This window comes from Brachyhypopomus gauderio, chromosome 14 (assembly GCF_052324685.1).
Source record: "Brachyhypopomus gauderio isolate BG-103 chromosome 14, BGAUD_0.2, whole genome shotgun sequence".
Taxonomy (NCBI): Eukaryota; Metazoa; Chordata; class Actinopteri; order Gymnotiformes; family Hypopomidae; genus Brachyhypopomus; species Brachyhypopomus gauderio.
Window position 1 is genome coordinate 12,110,175 of NC_135224.1, and position 19,211 is coordinate 12,129,385.

Below are 19,211 nucleotides of genomic sequence, written 5' to 3' on the forward strand. Positions count from 1 at the left end.
CTGAGGAATAACACCGTATCTCTTCACACTCTAAACTTCATTCTCAGACCAGCTAGATGGTGCCGTGTTATTCTGCAGTAATATGTAACATATTTTCTGTGTTTCTGTATATTTAGACCAGATTAAACCTGATGTAAATATAGAGGTTTAGATAATAGACCTTGATAATAACAATTATCAATGAACAATGAAGCAACATCAACATAAAGAAATAAAATAAAATAATCTACATCTACTTGTAGATGTTTCAAATTGTAGGAACCTGTAGTTTGTGCACTTGAACAAGGAGTTAACATCTTCAGATCTTTGCTGCGCTAAAAAGCTGTACCTTGACAAAGACTAAAGGCAGTGACATTTTTATAATGGGGAGGGCAGGTACACTCTAGACATTACTGGTTCAGTTACAATACTTTGGTATTAAGTATAATCGACTTTTATAAAGTATAATTGAGTATTACTGGGGCAAACAACAAAAGTCCCAAAATGTTTCTCCCCACGCCTCATGTAATTAGTACAGTGGTAGATCCACTGTACAGTAATCGCATGAGCACATGGCAGCCGCCACTGTGTGCGCATGTTCCTGCTGAATCCAGCACCTCCACACCTAGACCTGCTCTACCAAATCCATCTGCTTACGCTGCATATAAACATCATTTTCCTAATGTGGTAAATCCAGTTGTTTTTGTGAATCGAGAGAGAACGTCATGCCATTAACTACTGACATGTAACTTACCTGCTTCTTATCATGCTCAGGAACCTGACTGAAGACCTCACAGGCCTGCCAAAACAAGATGTTTTCTTCGCTGAACTCTTTTTTCAGAAACTCCTGCAGACAAGAAAGAGAACACACCGTAAACAACAACAACAACAACAACAACGTCACCAAGGAGCGGGAGCTGATGGAGGCACGAGGCGAGGAGGTTCATTAGGGAGCGCTGGTGTGAAGCGCTACTCACAGAGAAGTAGTGGACCCCCACTGGGTCCTGCAGCAGGCGCTCGAAGCTGATGGCCCACGATGCCACCCGGCGATCCGAGGGACAGCGGTGGTTGGCGATGTTGGACAGGCTGCCGTTGCTCTGCCGCAAGCTGCTGAGGCTTCCGTGGTCATTCTTCTTCATGCCCCCTGACCCTGGACCCAGCAACGGGGAAATATCAAAGCTCACGGTCAGAGGCAAAGCAGCCTGAACAAAAAACTATAAAATATAACGTATGATCCAAAATCTAGATCTGAAACTAGTAATAACAGGTAAAACCAGATATTTCACATGAACCGATAAGATTAATTACATATAGCATAACTATCATAACATGTGTCTTAGTCACACAGGGTTAGGATGTGTTTCATGTTGTACAACTTATTTCCTCGTAGAAGATACAGGGCCACAGACATGCCCAGGCAGGGTCAGACCTTCTGTCTTTGAATACCATCGTCATCACTGCTGTCAAGCTCAAATGAAACAGCTTGTCGTCTGTTGTGTTCCTGACATTTAGGTCTTTCCACAATCACTTACGGGCTCATCTAAGTCCCAAAAGGCTTCAAGCTTAAAGTGCCAATACTAACGATTTAAATAAACATCAAAATAAAGAACATCTAAACATCTGCTGGGTATCGCACGGAACACAGAAATTTCATTTGAGGAGAGCATTGCAAACTTTATGAACCTGTAAACTTTACAGCCCCAAAAGGTTAAGAGCTAACAGCCTCATCCAGCACCATAATAAATGTCAGAAGTAAATTACACAGTACCACACAAATTCTTAATTTTATAGATCTCGAAATCAGTGTTAGTTAATTGCATATACTCATAGGTAGGTACTAACTAGATACATGAACTTTGATGGACTGTATTTTAAAATGTATCATTTTTACTGAAGTACTGTGTGTTTGTGAGGAAATACATCTATTTCTTACGTTATTACATTCCAGTCATTTATGTTTAGTTACTAACTCTTTTTTGGTCTTAACTGCATTATGTTCTGTAAGTGACAGCTTTGAATTTAAATTATATTTAAATTAAAGCATAACAAACACAGAGGAATGCTGCTGAACAAATTTGAGTTCCTATGAATGACAGATGCTCTCAGTACTAAGAAATTATACTTAAAGATACTTTTATCTGATTCTTCCACTCAGGTAACAAACTCTTGATCAAGTATGGCATTAGACCAATCTACCCATGTTTGGACCAACAAAACTATGTCCTCATACACACCCAGAAGATCCTCAATATTCATTTTTAGTAAATCAGCGATACAACTCGAGCTGTTGCGCCTTAAGGTCAATTGTTAGTACTGAACAATAACAGCAGAAGGTTGAGATGAGTCTTAGCATCATTAGACAACTGTGTGAGAAGTAAGAGAGTGCCTACTCACCACCGTCCGACGCCGCGGTCTGAAACAGAACAAAATAAGACATGAGTGTGCGACGCTGGTCATGGCTGTGGAAGGACGGCGGAGCAGAAGGCGCTGGACGGGAGGAAGGAGAGGAGTGATGGGAAAACAGCGGACTGGGAGAACTTCCTCCTGACCTCTCAGCATCCTCTCTCATCCTGACTGAATGGTTGTGAGGGTGTGTGTGCCCTCGTTTTGCTGAGGAGGGAGGGCTTCACAAGGAGAAGCGCGCACACACACACGCACGCACGCGCGAGCTTGTTGTTCTAGCTGTGGGCAGGCCCCTCTGGCTTTACGCACAGCTGTTCACACCTCTGGTCCGGGTGCCACCCACACATGCATACACACCACTGAATGACCTCAACCAGGCTTATTTAAACACACACACACACACACACACACACACACACATACACACACACACACACACACACACACACTTGCCACAGACTGTCTCTGGAAATTAAACAAAAGGCTTTACCCAGGTACTTTAAATCTATAGGATCAGTCACGTTCCACTAGTTACTGTAACCATATTTGTGATTTCCGAGAGAAAGATGAGTAAGATGAAGATAAAGAGCACGCTTAAATAAATAATCCTGATGTGTCTCAAACATGCAGTAGTTTAACTAAATAACAATGTCTGGCCTTCCACTATAGGCCCAATATATCAAAATATATAATATAGCTCCAATATGGCTAATAGAGGTGTGTGTGTGTGTGTGTGTGTGCGTTACTCCTTCTTTGTTCTCTTGTATGTATATGTGTGTGTGTGTGTGTGTGTGTGTGTGTGTGTGTGTGTGTGTGTGTGTGTGTGTGTGTGTGTGTGTGTGTGTGTTTATGGGTGGTACCACAAATGGGAGAGACAGCACACATGTACTATTTATTCAGTGGGAGGAAGTGAAATGGAGAGGCGTCGCCTATAAAACCTGCAGGGACAGACAACATGGCCGCAGAGGTCCTGGATTCTTAGCACAGACTGTGGCCATAAAGTCTGAGGTGGACCATATTACAATAATATTAACAACGCCCCTAGTAGTGTCTAGAAGTGGTGATAACATGCTGCAATTGCAGAGCTTTATGTTCTCCCGTCTAGGACTGTATCTTTTGTTTTGCACCACATCTTGAGTGCTTTGTTTACAAACCCTGGAATGCACGTACGCACACTCCAAAACTGAAGTCTTCAGACTGAAGACCTCAGACTCTGCAGAACTCCTTCTAATTGCCGGCTGATCTGTTGACATCAGCTCATCAGTGGTCTGAAAGGGCACATTCCTACCTCAGCATGTCTTCCTTTGCAAGTCTGGGGTCTGTGAGCTCATCAAGCATGCTTAAGCTAATGGGGTATATTCATGTGCTAATCAAGTAGTTAACTGAAGATCTGAGTCTTTCAAGTGACAAAAAGCATACCTACCATAATGAAGTGCATTCATTTTGTCCTTTACTAAACAATACTTTAAATAATAAAACTGTATAATTTATTCTTTCTTGATATTTTAAGTATAAGGAATGTTACTTTGACTAATATTTATGTCACTTGGAAAGGAAAATTCTTATGATGGCTCAAAAGAATACACCGCAAAGGACAGAAGTGTCAAATTCAAAATAACCAGAACAGGAAATTCTAACTATTCTCTAAGTCTTTAAAGATGTATGCTCAAAGAAGACAGTAGTTTGATCAACTCTTTATGTAATGCTATAAAATGTTCATAGAATTGCAATTATTAATTAGTATTACAGCATTGAGTATTAGTAAGACTCCCCAACTCCAATAACAACAACATGAAGAGAAAACAAAACACAACCAGACATGACTACATGGGAATGCTGTGGACACAAGCGAAACACAGCTAAAGGCCTCTCGGACGACGTCTGTGTTCAGCAGCCTAATCCAAGAATGCTCTTAAGTGGACTGTATGGACGAGACAAAAGGGCCAGGCTCCAAAACCCACGAGCCTTCATGTAGGCCACTTCAAAGGCTGAAGGAGCTGTAGAGCCCCGGAGCCAATACCCTCGCACCACTCAGAACATGTCCATACAAAGTTAAAGAGCAAACGAAGACCTCGCGTTGTCACCTCTACCCGAAGAGGAGGCTAAAGTGAAGTGAACTCGATCGAGCTAAACCCCCGTTCACCTGCAGTGAGGGGTCGCGACGTGACAAACACGCGCTTCCTCTTCAGGCACAGTGGCTCCGTCTGAGGCAGGACGCGTCTGCTCCCACATTCTCTCCAGCCGTACGGAGTTTCGGGAGCCATACGGACCTCCCCCCTCCCCTACCAGCTCTGTAATGGCCCCTTCTGTGGTCCATCTGAAGGGGGTGGGGGGGGGGGGGGGGGGGGGGGGGGCTGGTAATGGGAACCAGAGGGAGCAGAAGTGTGGAGCGCACGGGCGGCTAGAGAAGCGAAAAATGCCGCCACCACCCTGGATTCCTCAGGTGGTGCGCTGTGGTAACAGCTCGTTTCAGACCTCGGCCTCCAGTGACACGTGTTTCAGACTTTGGTGCTTTAAATATAGCCTGGAGTCCCATTAGGAACTGTGTTATTATGCAAGGGGAGGTTAGCAGGGGGTGAGGATGGCCACCACAATGAATGGCAGGATTTGTAAAGTGCTTCCTGTAGCCAGTAGAGGAGAGGTATACACTGAAACGTTTGTTTCAGATGGCCCGTGCAAAACTGACAAAACTGGCCACTTGGTCCATCAGAAAAAAATCACAACAAAGACTAGTGTGGGGTGTATGATCTACGTGAAGTAACAATGGATTATAATGAATTGTGACCGTACAAAGACAACAGCTGTAGGTATTTTGGATCAGTATACTGAGAAGCACCACCTCAAAAGCTTGCTTCCTCTTATCCCATACAACCGAGACAAAAAAAAACGTTTCTGTTGTTCCTCATGTCCTTTAAAAGCCACATGAAAGCATGTGTTCTGCATTGTACTTCATTCAGCTCCAAGTTGCATCTTCCTTCCTGTGTATGTATGAGCACTGTGTATGCAACAGGAGCTGACTGAGAAGCGAGAGCCACACACACACACACACACACACACACACACACACACACACACACACACACACACACACACACACACACACACACACACACACACACACATTCTGTTGGATTGACATAAAACAACAACATAGGGCTACTGTAGTGCCAGGAGGAGACCAGCCTATCAGCCAGTTGCTCACAATCAATTCATTCTATAGAGAGAGGTTGGGGGAAACTTTATCTATTGTAGTTGTCTTATCCAAGTTGTTAATATAACCTGAAAACTGAAGCATCCTGCACATTCCACTTCTTATTTCAGTTGTATTGAAAAATTTAGCAAGTCATGAAACTACCACATTACATCGAATTGAACCTTGAATTCTGTGAACCATGATACAACCAATTCACACTGAATCGAACGCAGAATTGGGTGACTCGTTCCACACACTCTCTTGATTTCCTGTGACTGTAACACCTACAGTAGCCCACTGCAAACACACAGGCGCCTCTCCTGCATGCTTGGTGATAGTTCAGTGAGTTTGTTTCCTGTACCAATTGAATGTTGACAAAAGCCAATTAGCCATTTCAGTCTTCAAAAACTTTAGCAATGTTCCTTCATAGGAGCTGAATATTGTTTTGACCTAACCTTAAAAACATGCTGGCAACTTGGCTGCTAGCTGTCACAGCTGAAAAAAAGATTGTATTCAAATAAAGTATTACTACCTCTTACATGTTTTATTGCTTTACAATCAAAATGTCTTGAGATTAATATGAACACACAAACCATTCTGACGGTTTTGTATTATAAGCAAACAGTAACCATTCTGACAGTTGCTGTCAACAAAATCTAAAAATCCCCATACAGACGGCAGAACACTATATCCACTGGCTAAAGTTAAAACAGTGTTACTGGAGACAAGCACCAGATCCAAACAAAATTTCCTGGCGTGTCTTAGCATGTCCTTGGTGCAGCTTCAGCATTACACACCGACTAAGACTGAGCAGGAGAGCTATAGGCACGAGAAAACGTGGCCCGAGCTAGAGGAGGCCGGCACTGACGGCCTCCAAAAACCCCAGCGGGCACGAGGTCCTGCGGGAAGCTGTCTGAGACAGGCCATCCCACCAGAGCTGAGAGGGAAACAATGAGGCAGCTACTGAAGACAACAGCTGATCTAACGATCTAAGTCAAGCCAACGAAAGACAAAAAGAGACAAATCTCAGCCTCGCCCTGACAAAAAGGAAAGAAGAACAACAAAAAGGTTGCGAGAGACACTCACCCATTTTTTGTGCAGTACTTTTCGGAAAGAAAATCTCTTTTTAAAACTCATTGTGGAGCGGCAGTACATCAGTCTGAGTTTGCTCATACCTAAAGATTCCCCACCCAGGGAGAACACACACACATACATGCGCGCACACACACTCTCACGCACACCGGGCCATGTCTAAACAAGCACACTCGGCCCCCAAAATATGACACCTTAACACGCCTGAACAGAACGGAGTCTCCAGTCCTGAAGCTACACAGTGACACACCAGCTAACTTGTTCCGAGATCCTGTCATGTTCAACCAGGAAAAAAAAGGCAAAACCAATTTCTGCCCGGACAGCCTAATATATCCTAGTGTCCTGTTGAACCTATTTGGACATGCATGTATCTGTGTATGAGGTACAATGAAATAAATGTAGTTTCTTTACATTTGTGAAAGTGTGATTCGCTTTGTGTGAGGTCAAGCAGAGTCACTGTGGAGAAAGAATACGTTACTGTGTTTTCTCTTCAGAGAAATCTTGAGATGACTGCATTTGGACATTTTATGGTGTGAAATGATTTTTTTTCCTGCTGCTATGCTAGCATGTTTTCACCACATCAGAACAAGCCGGGGAGTTCAAGTGGCATGTGTGTGTATTCTGGGTTCTGCTTCTGTGTATCTGTGGTGTGTGTATGGGTGTGTGTGCATTGGGGGGGGGGGGGGGGGGGGGGGGCTGATTGCATACATTTGTGTTTCTGACTTTGTATTTTCTGTATAGCAGAGTTTGATTACCATGTATGTCGGTTTCCTTTTTATTGTTGCTGGAATAGGATGAAAACATTGCTGTTATTGCAAGAAAAAATAAAAAATAAACGCAAGCCACATCACTCTTCAGTTATATGGGAGTGTGTTTGTGTGTGTGCATGTAGACACGCACGTGGATACTTTAAACATCTTACTATATATTTGTGGGCGTTGGAATCTGCTGTATTTTGAATATCAAAACTCCTTTTGGTGAGCCTTAGCCAACCATAATTTCAAAGCGATTTTCAAGGGATTGAAGCAAATCTCTTCCTCTTATCTTTTGCAGACAACAAACTGCCTGAAAATAACATCAGAGACCTTGGAGGAGATTTCCTCTGAGGCCACTGGAGAGGGAGGGGCGAGTGTGATAAGGAAAAGGAGTGGGACATGGGGAGAGGGAGAGGGGGAGAGAGAGAGAGAGAGAGAGAGAGGGAGAGAGGGAGAGAAAGATAGATGGGGACTACAGCACACTCTTGTCATGTAGCCTTGGCCTTTTTCGCAGTTTAAAATTGCAGTAGCAAGTGCACTTTGTCAGAGGGTCAGTAAAAGAAGGAGATGGGATAGGGGCCTTCATCAGCAGTCCAGCCTAATATGTCCTGACAATGTATTTACCTCAGCAGACAGATTCAGCTCCTAGTGGATTAGCAGAGCAATTAAAAAACTAAATGTAAAAGTTACCTACATATCAGTTACTGAATTATTTCATCTCGTGTCTTCCCAACTAAACACACCACAGCTTGTTATTCTCAGCAACAAAAGAGAGAGAGACAGAGAAAAATGGACCGTGATAAACAATGCTAAACATTTCTAGGTAAAAGAGGGTGTATGACATTCAATAAAGAGATCAGTCACTGACTATAGGAGCTAAACCTGGTCCAATGATATCAAATAAATGCTAAAACCACAATCTTAGCATAACTCTTTATGAAGTCTGCAGGTGGCATAAAGGCATAACCAGAATGAGTCATCCCATCCTCTGCAAGGGTTGGTGAGTTTTAGACACGTCAGTCATTTGTCTATACGTCCTTATAGCTATAACTGAATTAGCTGGTTGGAGTACAGTATCCCGATGATTGTTCTGGACTCTGTAAAGCATCCAAAAATGTATTAACTGATCAGGAAATGTTTGAAAATCAGCACTAAGCATGATGATCTGTGGAGGGAGGTGCCATGGAGTTTGGATTGAGCATTGAACTGAAGCGAAAGGGCAGACTCCTTCAGTGGCTGAAGTTAGCAAGAAGTTACAACAGGAGCACAATACGCTAACAATGTGACTGAGGCTTTATTCTAGCATATATGAATGCTGCCAATCTGATACCTTCTGCATTTGAACCACGAGGACTGTGAATCAAGATAAGAGCATTGCACTCAAAAAAGAAATTACAAGCAAGAATTTTATTTGTTCTCCACATCTCTGAGATTCCACTCACAGATCTCTTGATAGTTACCTGTGAAATCTCTATTATTGACGGTTTGCCACTGTTCCACTGCAATAGGAGAGGAAGCTGCTTCCTTCATCCACCGCAGTCCCACTCAGGAAGAGCTATACCATCAATCTGTATCGAAAGAACGTTTAGTCCTTAACCGTCACTAAAGAGAACCCAGGAGCAAACCTTTACTTAATTTATAGCCATTTATTTGCTACAATTGGGAATTGTACTCTAAGGCACACGTTTAAGATATAAATTGCCTGTGATTGTTTTCCTATGATGACAACAAAATTTTTATTTAAAAGTGACCAAAACTTAGTGTGGACACATTGTTATTGCAGCAGGGCAGGAACACCTTTGCTGTAATAGAGAGGTCAGTCTGAAAGCCTCATTTGGATGTGACGGAAATTAAAGTGATAGAAATATAAATAACAACTTTAAGGATGCTTGCATTTTATATCCGAACCAACAACTCTAGACTAGTAGTGCAATACACACCGTCATAACTGAGCAATATTTCAAATGCAAACCTCTCTCTAGGACTGTATGAACAATGGCCTTTGTTTCCTATAAATATGTTTTGCAAATGCATTTGCATTCACAGACTGCACACAACAAAGGAGACATAGTTCCAACCTTCGAGGGTCAAACAGGGATTGATGGGAGTCTTAGTCTGCCCTGAAGCCGGCGCGTCGTCGTCTGAGCTCCAGCTCTGACCCCACCCAACCGCTCTCTCAAAGACTTTCCTCCCGCCTTTCTACTGAAGCTGTGAGCTTTTATACGGAAACCCGACACTCATAATTACACACGACAGAACCCTTTCTTGACAAAAATACCTCCCTTTGAGCATGCGTGAGCAATGCGGCGACTGGTTTGAAAGTCATGCGTGACGTGCAAGTGCCAAATAAACAAGGTGTGTTGGGGCCTCAGAGACCTTCTCTGGACCACAGAACCAATTTCTACCGCCCTGCTGACTGGTGTCTCTACGGCTGATAGAATATTCAAGCACATCATCTTCGACCCTTCCCAACCAACACCAGGTCAGCTGGCAAGAAACATATTTTCCATTAGCAGGACCATATTTTCTTAGTGGTGCTTATAGACAAAACCGCTAGCACTGCTCTTGACCGACGAAGGAAGGCGTTAAGTAGCTCTTCTGGGAAAAGGTCACTAATAGGGTCCAATTTCTCCTGTGTCTAGTGCAGTTCAAAGGAAAAAAAGCAGGCAAACACTTAGACTGTGATAGCGGCACATCAACCAGCTATCACACTGCATATACACCGGGGAAATGACTACTCCTGCCTTAAAAACTTCCTCTTTAAAAAAAAGGAAAGAAAGAAAGGAAAAAGAAACATTAAAACACAGAAACACATCAAATGAACTGCTGTCACCCCAAGAAATGCAAACTTTCTTGGTAATCCATTACCAAGTGCTTCTACTGAGATTTTAAAATAAAAGACATGCTAAGACATGTCAGAAAATATTAAAATGGAATATACGCAGCAGAAGGTAAAAAAGGAAATTATCCATTATTAATATTTATTATCAGTGAGTGCTGCTAATTTTTTTGGATGCTAACATAATGTTTACTTTTTATATATGTAATTTTGGTACATATATCAGTTGCTTTCTGCTACAGACACCACATAGTGTAAAACAAATGTGTGTATGGGTATAATAATTATACTTTATCAATGGACCTGGATATCTATGACAATACTGAATCCTAGTTGAGATTAATTACTTGAGCATTCCCTTGAAATGAAAGGACACAATGAGTAGTTCTCTTGCAAATACACACAAACTGATATTTACACCCAAGTCCTCCCGTTGTTCTTATAGTTTAGAAAAGAAAGCCATTAATCGGGAGCTTCCTGACCCCCTTCTTATGATGATCAAAATAACAGCTGGCCCTCATCAAGGCATTCTGTCCCATGGCTAGTCTAAAGGCTGCTCTCACAGCTCTTGTGGTTTAAGGTTACCAGCCTGCGGCCAAGTAGAACCCACCAATCATCCGGAGGACACTGGTCTTCAGCACCAGGTATCTGGTGCTCTAAATGCAGAAAGTTCTTGCCAATTCTCGTACCAAAAATCAGCAAGTCTATGACCGTCGAACGCACAGTTCAGTAGCCCTTGTGACTGAAAGTTTCAAAACCCTTCCTCCACATGCATGTGACGGTGGACTAAATGTCTAATCAGATGTGTGAATCATAATGAACATGAAGGAAAAGAAGAAAACAAACAAATGTAGTTCTGCCCACCTAATTTCCATTCAACTGCGACTACTGTAAAAAATGTATTTGATGTAAATTGTAGCAAACTTTTCACAGTTCAGTGAGTGTTCCTACGAATCCATTTTTCAATGTATCTAAAGAATGTCATGTTGATATAATGTCTAGAAACCACATTTCACTAAACGTAATGTGCTATGGAAAAAAGTTCCCTTAAACACTAACATTCCAAAGTACAACCAAACAGTTCTTAAAATCACAATATTCAGTATTATTTTTTAAAAGAAATCCTCATAAGAACCAGAAAGTCCATTTTAAATAGTATAAGAAAAATGAGAATGAGAATTTCATCTGAAACAGCAAATAACAGAGAAGCTTTGGCACTTACTGTTAAAGACTGGGAAGTTAAAGGTGAGTCCATGTGTGTGTGTGTGTGTGTGTGTGTGTGTGTGTGTGTGTGTGTGTGTGTGTGTGTGTGTGTGTGTGTGTCCGTCCTCAGCGCTCTCTCAAACACCCGGCATAAATAAACACGTCCATTCGGCTACGTGCTCTGAGAGTTCACAGGTTGGGGTTGAAGTGATTCTGCATTTGAAATGTGTTCCTCTCTCACTCTCCCTCCCTTAATGTTCCCTCCCACTTTCCGTACTGCCTTCATCTGATGTCTCTGTTTCAGAATAGTTCCTCCTCCCACTGTAGGGAAACCTCACTCCTTTAGGTTAGTCAGAAAGAACTTATGTCACACTGGAAACCTGAGAAAGGCCTTGGACACTGGACACATACATGCACACTTACTTGATCTTTAGTATTTATTATAACTCCTATTCATGCATGTGAATACTGGTGTTCCATTCACACCATGAGCTGTACAGAATTTCACTGAGAAAAAGACATTTACCCCTCAACCAAATATAAGACAAGAAGTTGAACTGGGTGAGCAAATAGAATGTTGTAAGGCTGGTAGGTAAATATTGTTTTGGTTTGACACACATGATAAATCAGTGTTTTGGTTTGTGCATCACAATTAGAATCAATTACAATAACTTAGTGGTCTCTCATTAAGACAATGACATAATACTGACCAAATCTCCAAATACACACATACAGGAGATGGAACACAGGCTAATTTTAGATGTTTAAAACTGACCAGATTTCCTAAAAAGCCTCTGTGACAACAAAATTATAGGAATCAGTACTGGTCAAACATACATGCATACACACACACACATACACACACACAAAAGGTCATCTAGCGTCCATGCTACAGAAAACATTTCATCCACATTTCCAAGAGCGTGAGTAAAAGTCAAAGGATTGGAATGTCAAACAAACAAAAACAAACAAACAAACAAACAAAACAATCCCAAGATAACCACAGTCTTCAGACGGGTAAACACAGTGGACCTTGACTTTTTCAACAATTGCCTTTTTATAGACGGATCAAAGCTTCTGACATTTGCTCATTCTCCAGTGGAATCTCCACAGCAGCTGACATCACTTTCAGTTTATATCTGTGTTTGAGACTATAAAAGTAATCTGTTGTTTCCCCTTTGAGTGGATATTCTTGTATCAGAGAATTTAAGTGTAGAAACAACCCAATAATGACAAATAGGTAGCAATGTAAGTGCAAATAAATTTAAAGAGTAAAAATTTGAGGTGTAATTACAGTTTCTTTTCTGGAAAAACAAGTCCCTTTGAAATTAAAGAGTAATTAAGTCAAGGCTGCCAAGACCTGATTATTAAGCTCATTTTAGTCATTGTCTTGGCCACTTTAGTTTAGCATGAAATTGCAGTATAAATTGGTGAAACAAGCTTGACAGCCATTCATTTGGGCTTTATCTGGGAATCTAACGATTGCCATGCTTACATGAGACATTTTCCATCCCAAATGGAGCTAGTTTGTTTTAGTCTTCTCTCTCTCTTTCCCTGTTCTCTCTCTCTCTCTCTCTCACACACACTCTCTGTGCGTCTCTCTGTTTCACTCAACCCCCCCCCCCCTCTCTTTCTCCTCTCATAGCAGCCATGCTCTTGATGAACACCAGCATGACTGATGTTCTCATAACCACACTTTCCAGCTCGCCTGACCACCAGAAGGGCAGTAGGTCTGTAAAACAGCCATCTCCTATTCCAGAAAAACCTGCGGGGAAATCCTACTCTTCTCTGATTTCACACTTGGAACAGTGACAATAGCATTTCAGCTTCCAACCTAAAGAATCTTGCTCTTTCATAGTCACATTTTTCCTTTAAAATCGAATCAAAATACTTATAAGGAGAATGACTTAAAAAAAAATATATATATACACAAACCATCAAAGTTCTTTTAAGAGTCCATTTCCACAGCACATTTTATATAACAGACACACTAATATGTCTACTCAGATAACACAATTAGAGCACAGACAAAAAAATCTAACAAAAGAAAGATTGCTTGAAAGTACAGAAAACAATGTAGGTGACTTACTGAGACATCATTATTCTCAAATCTCCAGCCAATTAAAAAAATCCTGTAAACTGTCTGAAAAGTCTCTTCAAGAAACCTCATTCAAGAGTAATAGGACAGAAAGTCTGGGGAAATCCCAGCTAGCAGATGAGGATTTGAATTATACAGTTACAGCTACATAGAAAGCCCTGACTATAGCAGTTTTTAATCTCTGTCTATGGAACAGAGAAAAAAAGCCATGTCTCTGCCATCGATGTGGCTATGATCCAAGTGTTTACCAGACAAAGCAGTCCATGGTCACTACATACCATAACATTTTTGCATGATGAGAAGATATAAAGAACGTTAAGAAAAAAAGTAACTGCCTAAGATTGTAACAAGTCTCTAGGGAGCAGGTTACAAGATGCCTGTGATAGTCAAGCAGACACAAATCAAACCTGCATTCTGAGGCTCATTTCAAAAGGAGACTATTATAAGTGTTGAAGGTATGCCAGAGAAAACCCCCGCCCCCTCACTCTGCCACACACACACACACACACACACACACACACACAATACACACCAGGTGGGAAGTATGTTGTTAAGTAGGACAACTTAGTTGTAGTTATGCTCTTAACACACAGAACGACCATTTTTGGGGTAACTAGAAGGGGTAACTTAGGGGCAAGACAACCAGAGATGAGAACAGAAAATAGCAGATTAACCAATGGGTAATGACCATCATAGGCATTGACCATGTCAATGTCAATGTTTATTTCAAATATGGAAAACTAAAAACAAAACAAATGATAAAACAGATGTAAAAAGGGCATTCACAAGAAAACCAGATGAAATGTTAAAAAGAAAAGTTTAAAGCAAAAAGTGCTCCCTAAACTACATGTTCAAGGAACTCTTTTGCGTTTTGCACTTCTCAACACAACATACCTCAAGGTCATCCAGCGAACGAGCCAGACTGAGTCGTTTGGACCGAGTTGATGTTCGCCGGACAGAAGAGCGTCCGCTAGTGAGACCCCAAAATCCAGAACCCTGAGAAAAGAAAAATCACCACAGACATAGTAAATTGGTTTTATGTTGGACATTGGAATTTAAAATGAGCATGCACACTTTGAAAGTGTCCGGATCCCTTCTGTTTATGTTACAAGCTAATGACATTACCATGATTCAGTCTTTGTTGCTTACCTTTTAATTTACAAATGTAGTAATGTAAGACACATTATGTAACTAACAACAAGACTATATCAAACAGTCTGGATTCTAAAACCATCAAACAAGTAGCTGCTTTGTTTTATTAACAAATAAATATAATTTTTCAACTTAAAATAACCACAGAAACAAAATCACTTATTTGTGACTGTCTCCAGAGAAGAAACCGATCCAGATTTTGAAGGTGACAGTATAATTTATCTACCAAAGCTGTGGAAAGCTGGAATCAGAAGCCCCTCAAAACAAACTTGAACTGAGACTGACTTATATGAAGGATTTGCAAGGCATGTCTAAGATTATGATGCAAATTTCATAAAGTTTTGCTAATGTTATGATAGTAACATTTAATAGTTTAGATTAATTTCAAAAGTGATATTATTCTTAAATTGACATGGCACACAGACCAGCATAAAAAATGTAAGGTTTGAACTTTTACCCCATAGGAAATTTTGAATTAAATATCTTAAGAGTACACATTATTTTTAAGTTCATTCTAAAAACCAAAAAATAAGTATAGTTTATATTGTTCAGAGCAAAAAAACAATCCCAGTTTGTTCAGACTTCAACATCTTGGAGGTCACTGAAACAGTCAGGCAGTGCAGCAAGTCACTGTTCTGGGATCAGGGTGAAATCACAGGGTGATTTACCTACATTGTTGGTCCCCACATTTTAGGCATTATGCATTTTGACTTTTGAAATTATAGGTGCCTCAAGAGCTAGAAATGAGAATAAAATTATGGAATGAACATGTGTTTGAATGGAATGACTGGCAGTAATAACCATGATATCACACATACCACGAAACCCTGTAATTTCCTTTCCATCTGAAAATAGTGCTCCCGCAGAACAGATGGAAGGTCCAGAGTTAATCTTAGCATAAACCCTTAAATCAAACATATCCCTTCTTAGAGGCTGTGTTTCATGATAAAAACATTACAAACGGTGGTTACAAAGTTTCCCATAAAACTGCATTTAAGTTGAATCCTTATACAAAGATTATTATTTAAGTAAAATAATGCTTAAAAAATTTATTCAATCACTGTCTGCAAACTATCACTAAAATCAGATTAAAGTGTTTAAATATGGTTAATGCTGGTAGAAGGTTGTGTATAATGTGGACAATGAAATTTAAATTCAATCAAATGGACAAACCATAAGAGATTAAGTCCGTTGAACACAATGCTATTTTATTATTCTGCTCCAGAAGTGTCTGTAATTAGCAGCTAGCCAGGGGTTGCTAGGTGACTCTCTTGAATCTAAACAGATCTTAGTTGCTTTCACACTGATAATCATATTGGGACGCACTAATCAACACAACAGCTCCATCTGCTGTGCATAAAACACCCAGTACAATCTGACCATCTGTTCTACAAGTCATTGTAGTAAAGCTCAAGACTTAGCAAGCTAATAAGCTTGACTGCCAAACCGAAGGCTAAATTAAGATTCAAAGATGGAACCTTAAAATAATGTTATACCTTGTTATAACATCTTATTTCTATTGAACTGTTGAAATAGTTAATTAACATGTTTAATTACTATATGTACTGTAATTATTAAATGTTACCTTATATTCTCCATCCTTGTGCTTGGATCCACTGCCGAAAAGTTTCCAAGTGAAATCGAGCTGAGGTCTCTGGGGACATGTAAGGTCACCTGCTGTACTATATCTCGTTGCAGGGATTTGCTCCATGGCAGGTGGTAAAGTACTGGTTTTAACTTTAGGAACACTAGTATCACCATCTGCCAGACTTTCAATACTTTGAGGGCGAGTTTTCTGCCAACGAGCCCTGATGCCAACCGAGGGCCAGCGTTGACTGCCTCTGCATTTCGATGTATTGTCAGACAAATCTGATCGTTTAATTGGGGGAAGAGGACGCAAGGGCTCGCAACCTTCAACCTCTGGTCTGATGCGTTCAGCTGCTTGTGGAGTTGCAGGTAAAGCGGGTCCTGGGAAAGGCTCAGAAAGAAGGCACTTCCGTTCTGGTTTCAGAATCGTTGCATTCTTTTGCTGGGAAATGAATAAAGAAGGTTTACCCCAAAGATGACAGGAAAGGTTTGGAGACATGGGACTCCACTGGTCACCAAGGCTCTCCTGGTGGTCTGGAGACACGTTTCCAATCCCACTGTCACCACTGCCACTGTTTCGTGTGCTTGACTGTCCTTCATCAGAATCCTCACTGTCTAGTTTAAGTCTCAGTTTCTCTATGTAGTCTCCCAAGTCACTGTAGAGGACTGACACAAAGTGTAAAATTGAAAATGGGGTACGAGGAAACTCCAAGCAACCCTGGGTATCAGGGTCAGGCGTGCACAAGAAGCCAAAGTGTTCTTTGATGCTTTTGTGCTTGTTGTGGTCACAGAGTTCTGGGTCTACAAAAAACACATGGCACAACGCTTTTAGACAAGTGTTTTCTTCCGTTTTGATTCTGTCAGCCTGGGTCCTCTCCATTGACACTAGACAAAAGAACCTATTGTCTTCAGTGCATACTACACACAATGCCAGGTTCTCTGCAGGGTATGCTGCCAACACCATGTCTTTGTTATCACAAAGCTGCACACAGTTGCACTTGACCCTCATCATCACCAGAGAGTGGGTCTTCTGCTCGATCCCAATATGGCTGATACAGCCACGGATGGCTTGTAAGGTGTCCTCTTCTGAGTTTGATATTACCAGATCCAGGTCCATGGAACTTATGTATCCCACAACCATCCCTACATTCAGGGCACTGGAATCAGGTAAAATATCGTACTGACTCTGAAGGTCTGAGAAAACTGAATCTTTGCTCACATGAGATGGTTCCTCCTGACCAAAAAGATGGGGGTGACATTTGGAGAGACCCTGATGAGTCCAAAAGGACATATTTGGTTCAGACAGGGGTCTCTGCTTTTTTGACTCTGTAATAGTAGAGGACTGGCCTGAAATTTCAAAAATGGTATCAAAACTCCCCACTGACTGCATCAGCAACATATCTTTCTCATAGTGTTGACTAATATTAGATTCCATCTTTCCAGGATTTAGCCAAGTTGATTTCTGCTTTCCCTGAAAGGTCAGTTCCTCATCACTTGAGCTAGCGTCTACTGAACGTCTGTCACCTGACATTACAAGCAAGCAAAGAGAACTTGACGGTGAACCAATGAGCTCCACTACTGTTTCATGTGAGGCTTCAGATACATCTCTACCATTCACTCCCAAAATATAGTCCCCGGGACTCAAGCCAACAGTGCAGGCTGGGCTTCCTTTCATAATTCCACTCAGGACACAGGGAGCGTGCCCAGCTATGGTGAATCCATATCCAGTTCTCCCACGCTCCAGCTCCACTCTGCGGACTATTGGGCTTGTAGGATGCTCCACAGGTCCCCTTACATCTTCAGCTGGCTTGTGAACTCTCATTTTTTTAATATATCACCATATCACAGAAGACTTGGATGATGGTGCTGGTCAGATCCAAAACCAACAAACAACAGGCATCGTGTCTTGCTGCAAGTTGAGCAATAGACAGAAAAATGTTTGTAAAGACAATATAACAATGTATTTAAATATACAGTAAACTTTATAGTTACTATTAGGTTAGTGAAGCATATGCAAAGTATATAATACAAAAAACAAATTTTCTTATTCAGCTACAACTGATCATTGAAACAGAAAATAGAATCTCGTGCAACAGGGAAGCAATCTCTGCGAGCCTTTGTTTTGATGTTTTACGGACTGTTAATTTAGCAAAAAATAAAATAAAAATCAAGGGCAAGAGGGCCAGATAGTGTTTATTATCTTAAAATATATTATGCCTGGAAACTCCAAAAAGTTACGCATGTTCGGCAAGCCATAGCGAACCTAGCTAGCCCTGTTTAGTTAACTAGTAAGCCAACCCGGCTCCGTGACTTTACCCTTATGTGATTTCAAGTGGTGCTCTAGGCTAAAAGGTTATTTTTCAGAATAAAAATAAACGTATTAAACATGTTTTTCTCCACCGTGTATCAGTAAATGTTTCTTACACCAACTCTCACTAATACAAATGCACCTACCTGCTATATCAGCATATTTCCAAAGTTTCGAGCTTTTTAGTTCGGTCTCCTGCGGACAACCAGTGCTATTCACTATTGTACGGGACACAAAGCGTCATTCAGTCACTATGGCACCGTAACGTTTGCAAACATTTTTTGAGCTCTCTTATTCGCTGAAAACCCCGTCAGTCACGTTCTTCGTTTAAATGAATACTCAACACTTATTGGTGTTTGTCAAACCACGTGATGTGCTCGAAGCGCAGCCTGGCGTTCGACGCTTTCTCACTGTGGGCGGAGCAGACGAGGAAACGTTGGTCCGTCCCTGTAGCCCCGCTTCACTTCAAAATTAACGCGCTCGTGTGGGTGTCTGTATGGAAGCAAAGACCGTAAACAGCTAAAAAGCTAACATGTCGGTGCGTACAATTCTGAGGCAACATTGAAAATCCTTCCTACTGTGTAAAAATGTTCAAGAAGCCC

The 19,211-nt window shown here is 41.2% G+C and overlaps 1 protein-coding gene across 5 annotated transcripts in view; it reads right to left on the reverse strand.

Moving 5' to 3' along the window:
- rgs12a (regulator of G protein signaling 12a) overlaps positions 1 to 18,943 on the reverse strand; it is a 29,232-nt gene extending 10,289 nt beyond the window's left edge. For 2 of the 5 annotated variants that reach the window (XM_076973318.1, XM_076973319.1), the window contains exons 1-6: positions 18,756 to 18,943; positions 16,300 to 18,210; positions 14,457 to 14,558; positions 2,374 to 2,392; positions 957 to 1,129; positions 734 to 826 (exon numbers count right to left, since the gene is read on the reverse strand). In XM_076973318.1, coding sequence (XP_076829433.1) covers positions 734 to 826; positions 957 to 1,129; positions 2,374 to 2,392; positions 14,457 to 14,558; positions 16,300 to 18,123 — 2,211 coding nt within the window. In that variant the 5' untranslated portion in view covers positions 18,124 to 18,210; positions 18,756 to 18,943. Of the gene's footprint in view, positions 1 to 733; positions 827 to 956; positions 1,130 to 2,373; positions 2,393 to 6,661; positions 6,936 to 11,483; positions 11,670 to 14,456; positions 14,559 to 16,299; positions 18,211 to 18,755 lie in introns of those variants that run through there. The other 3 variants (XR_013121018.1, XM_076973321.1, XM_076973320.1) reach the window with 3 other exon arrangements.
- Positions 18,944 to 19,211: the final 268 nt, after the last annotated feature.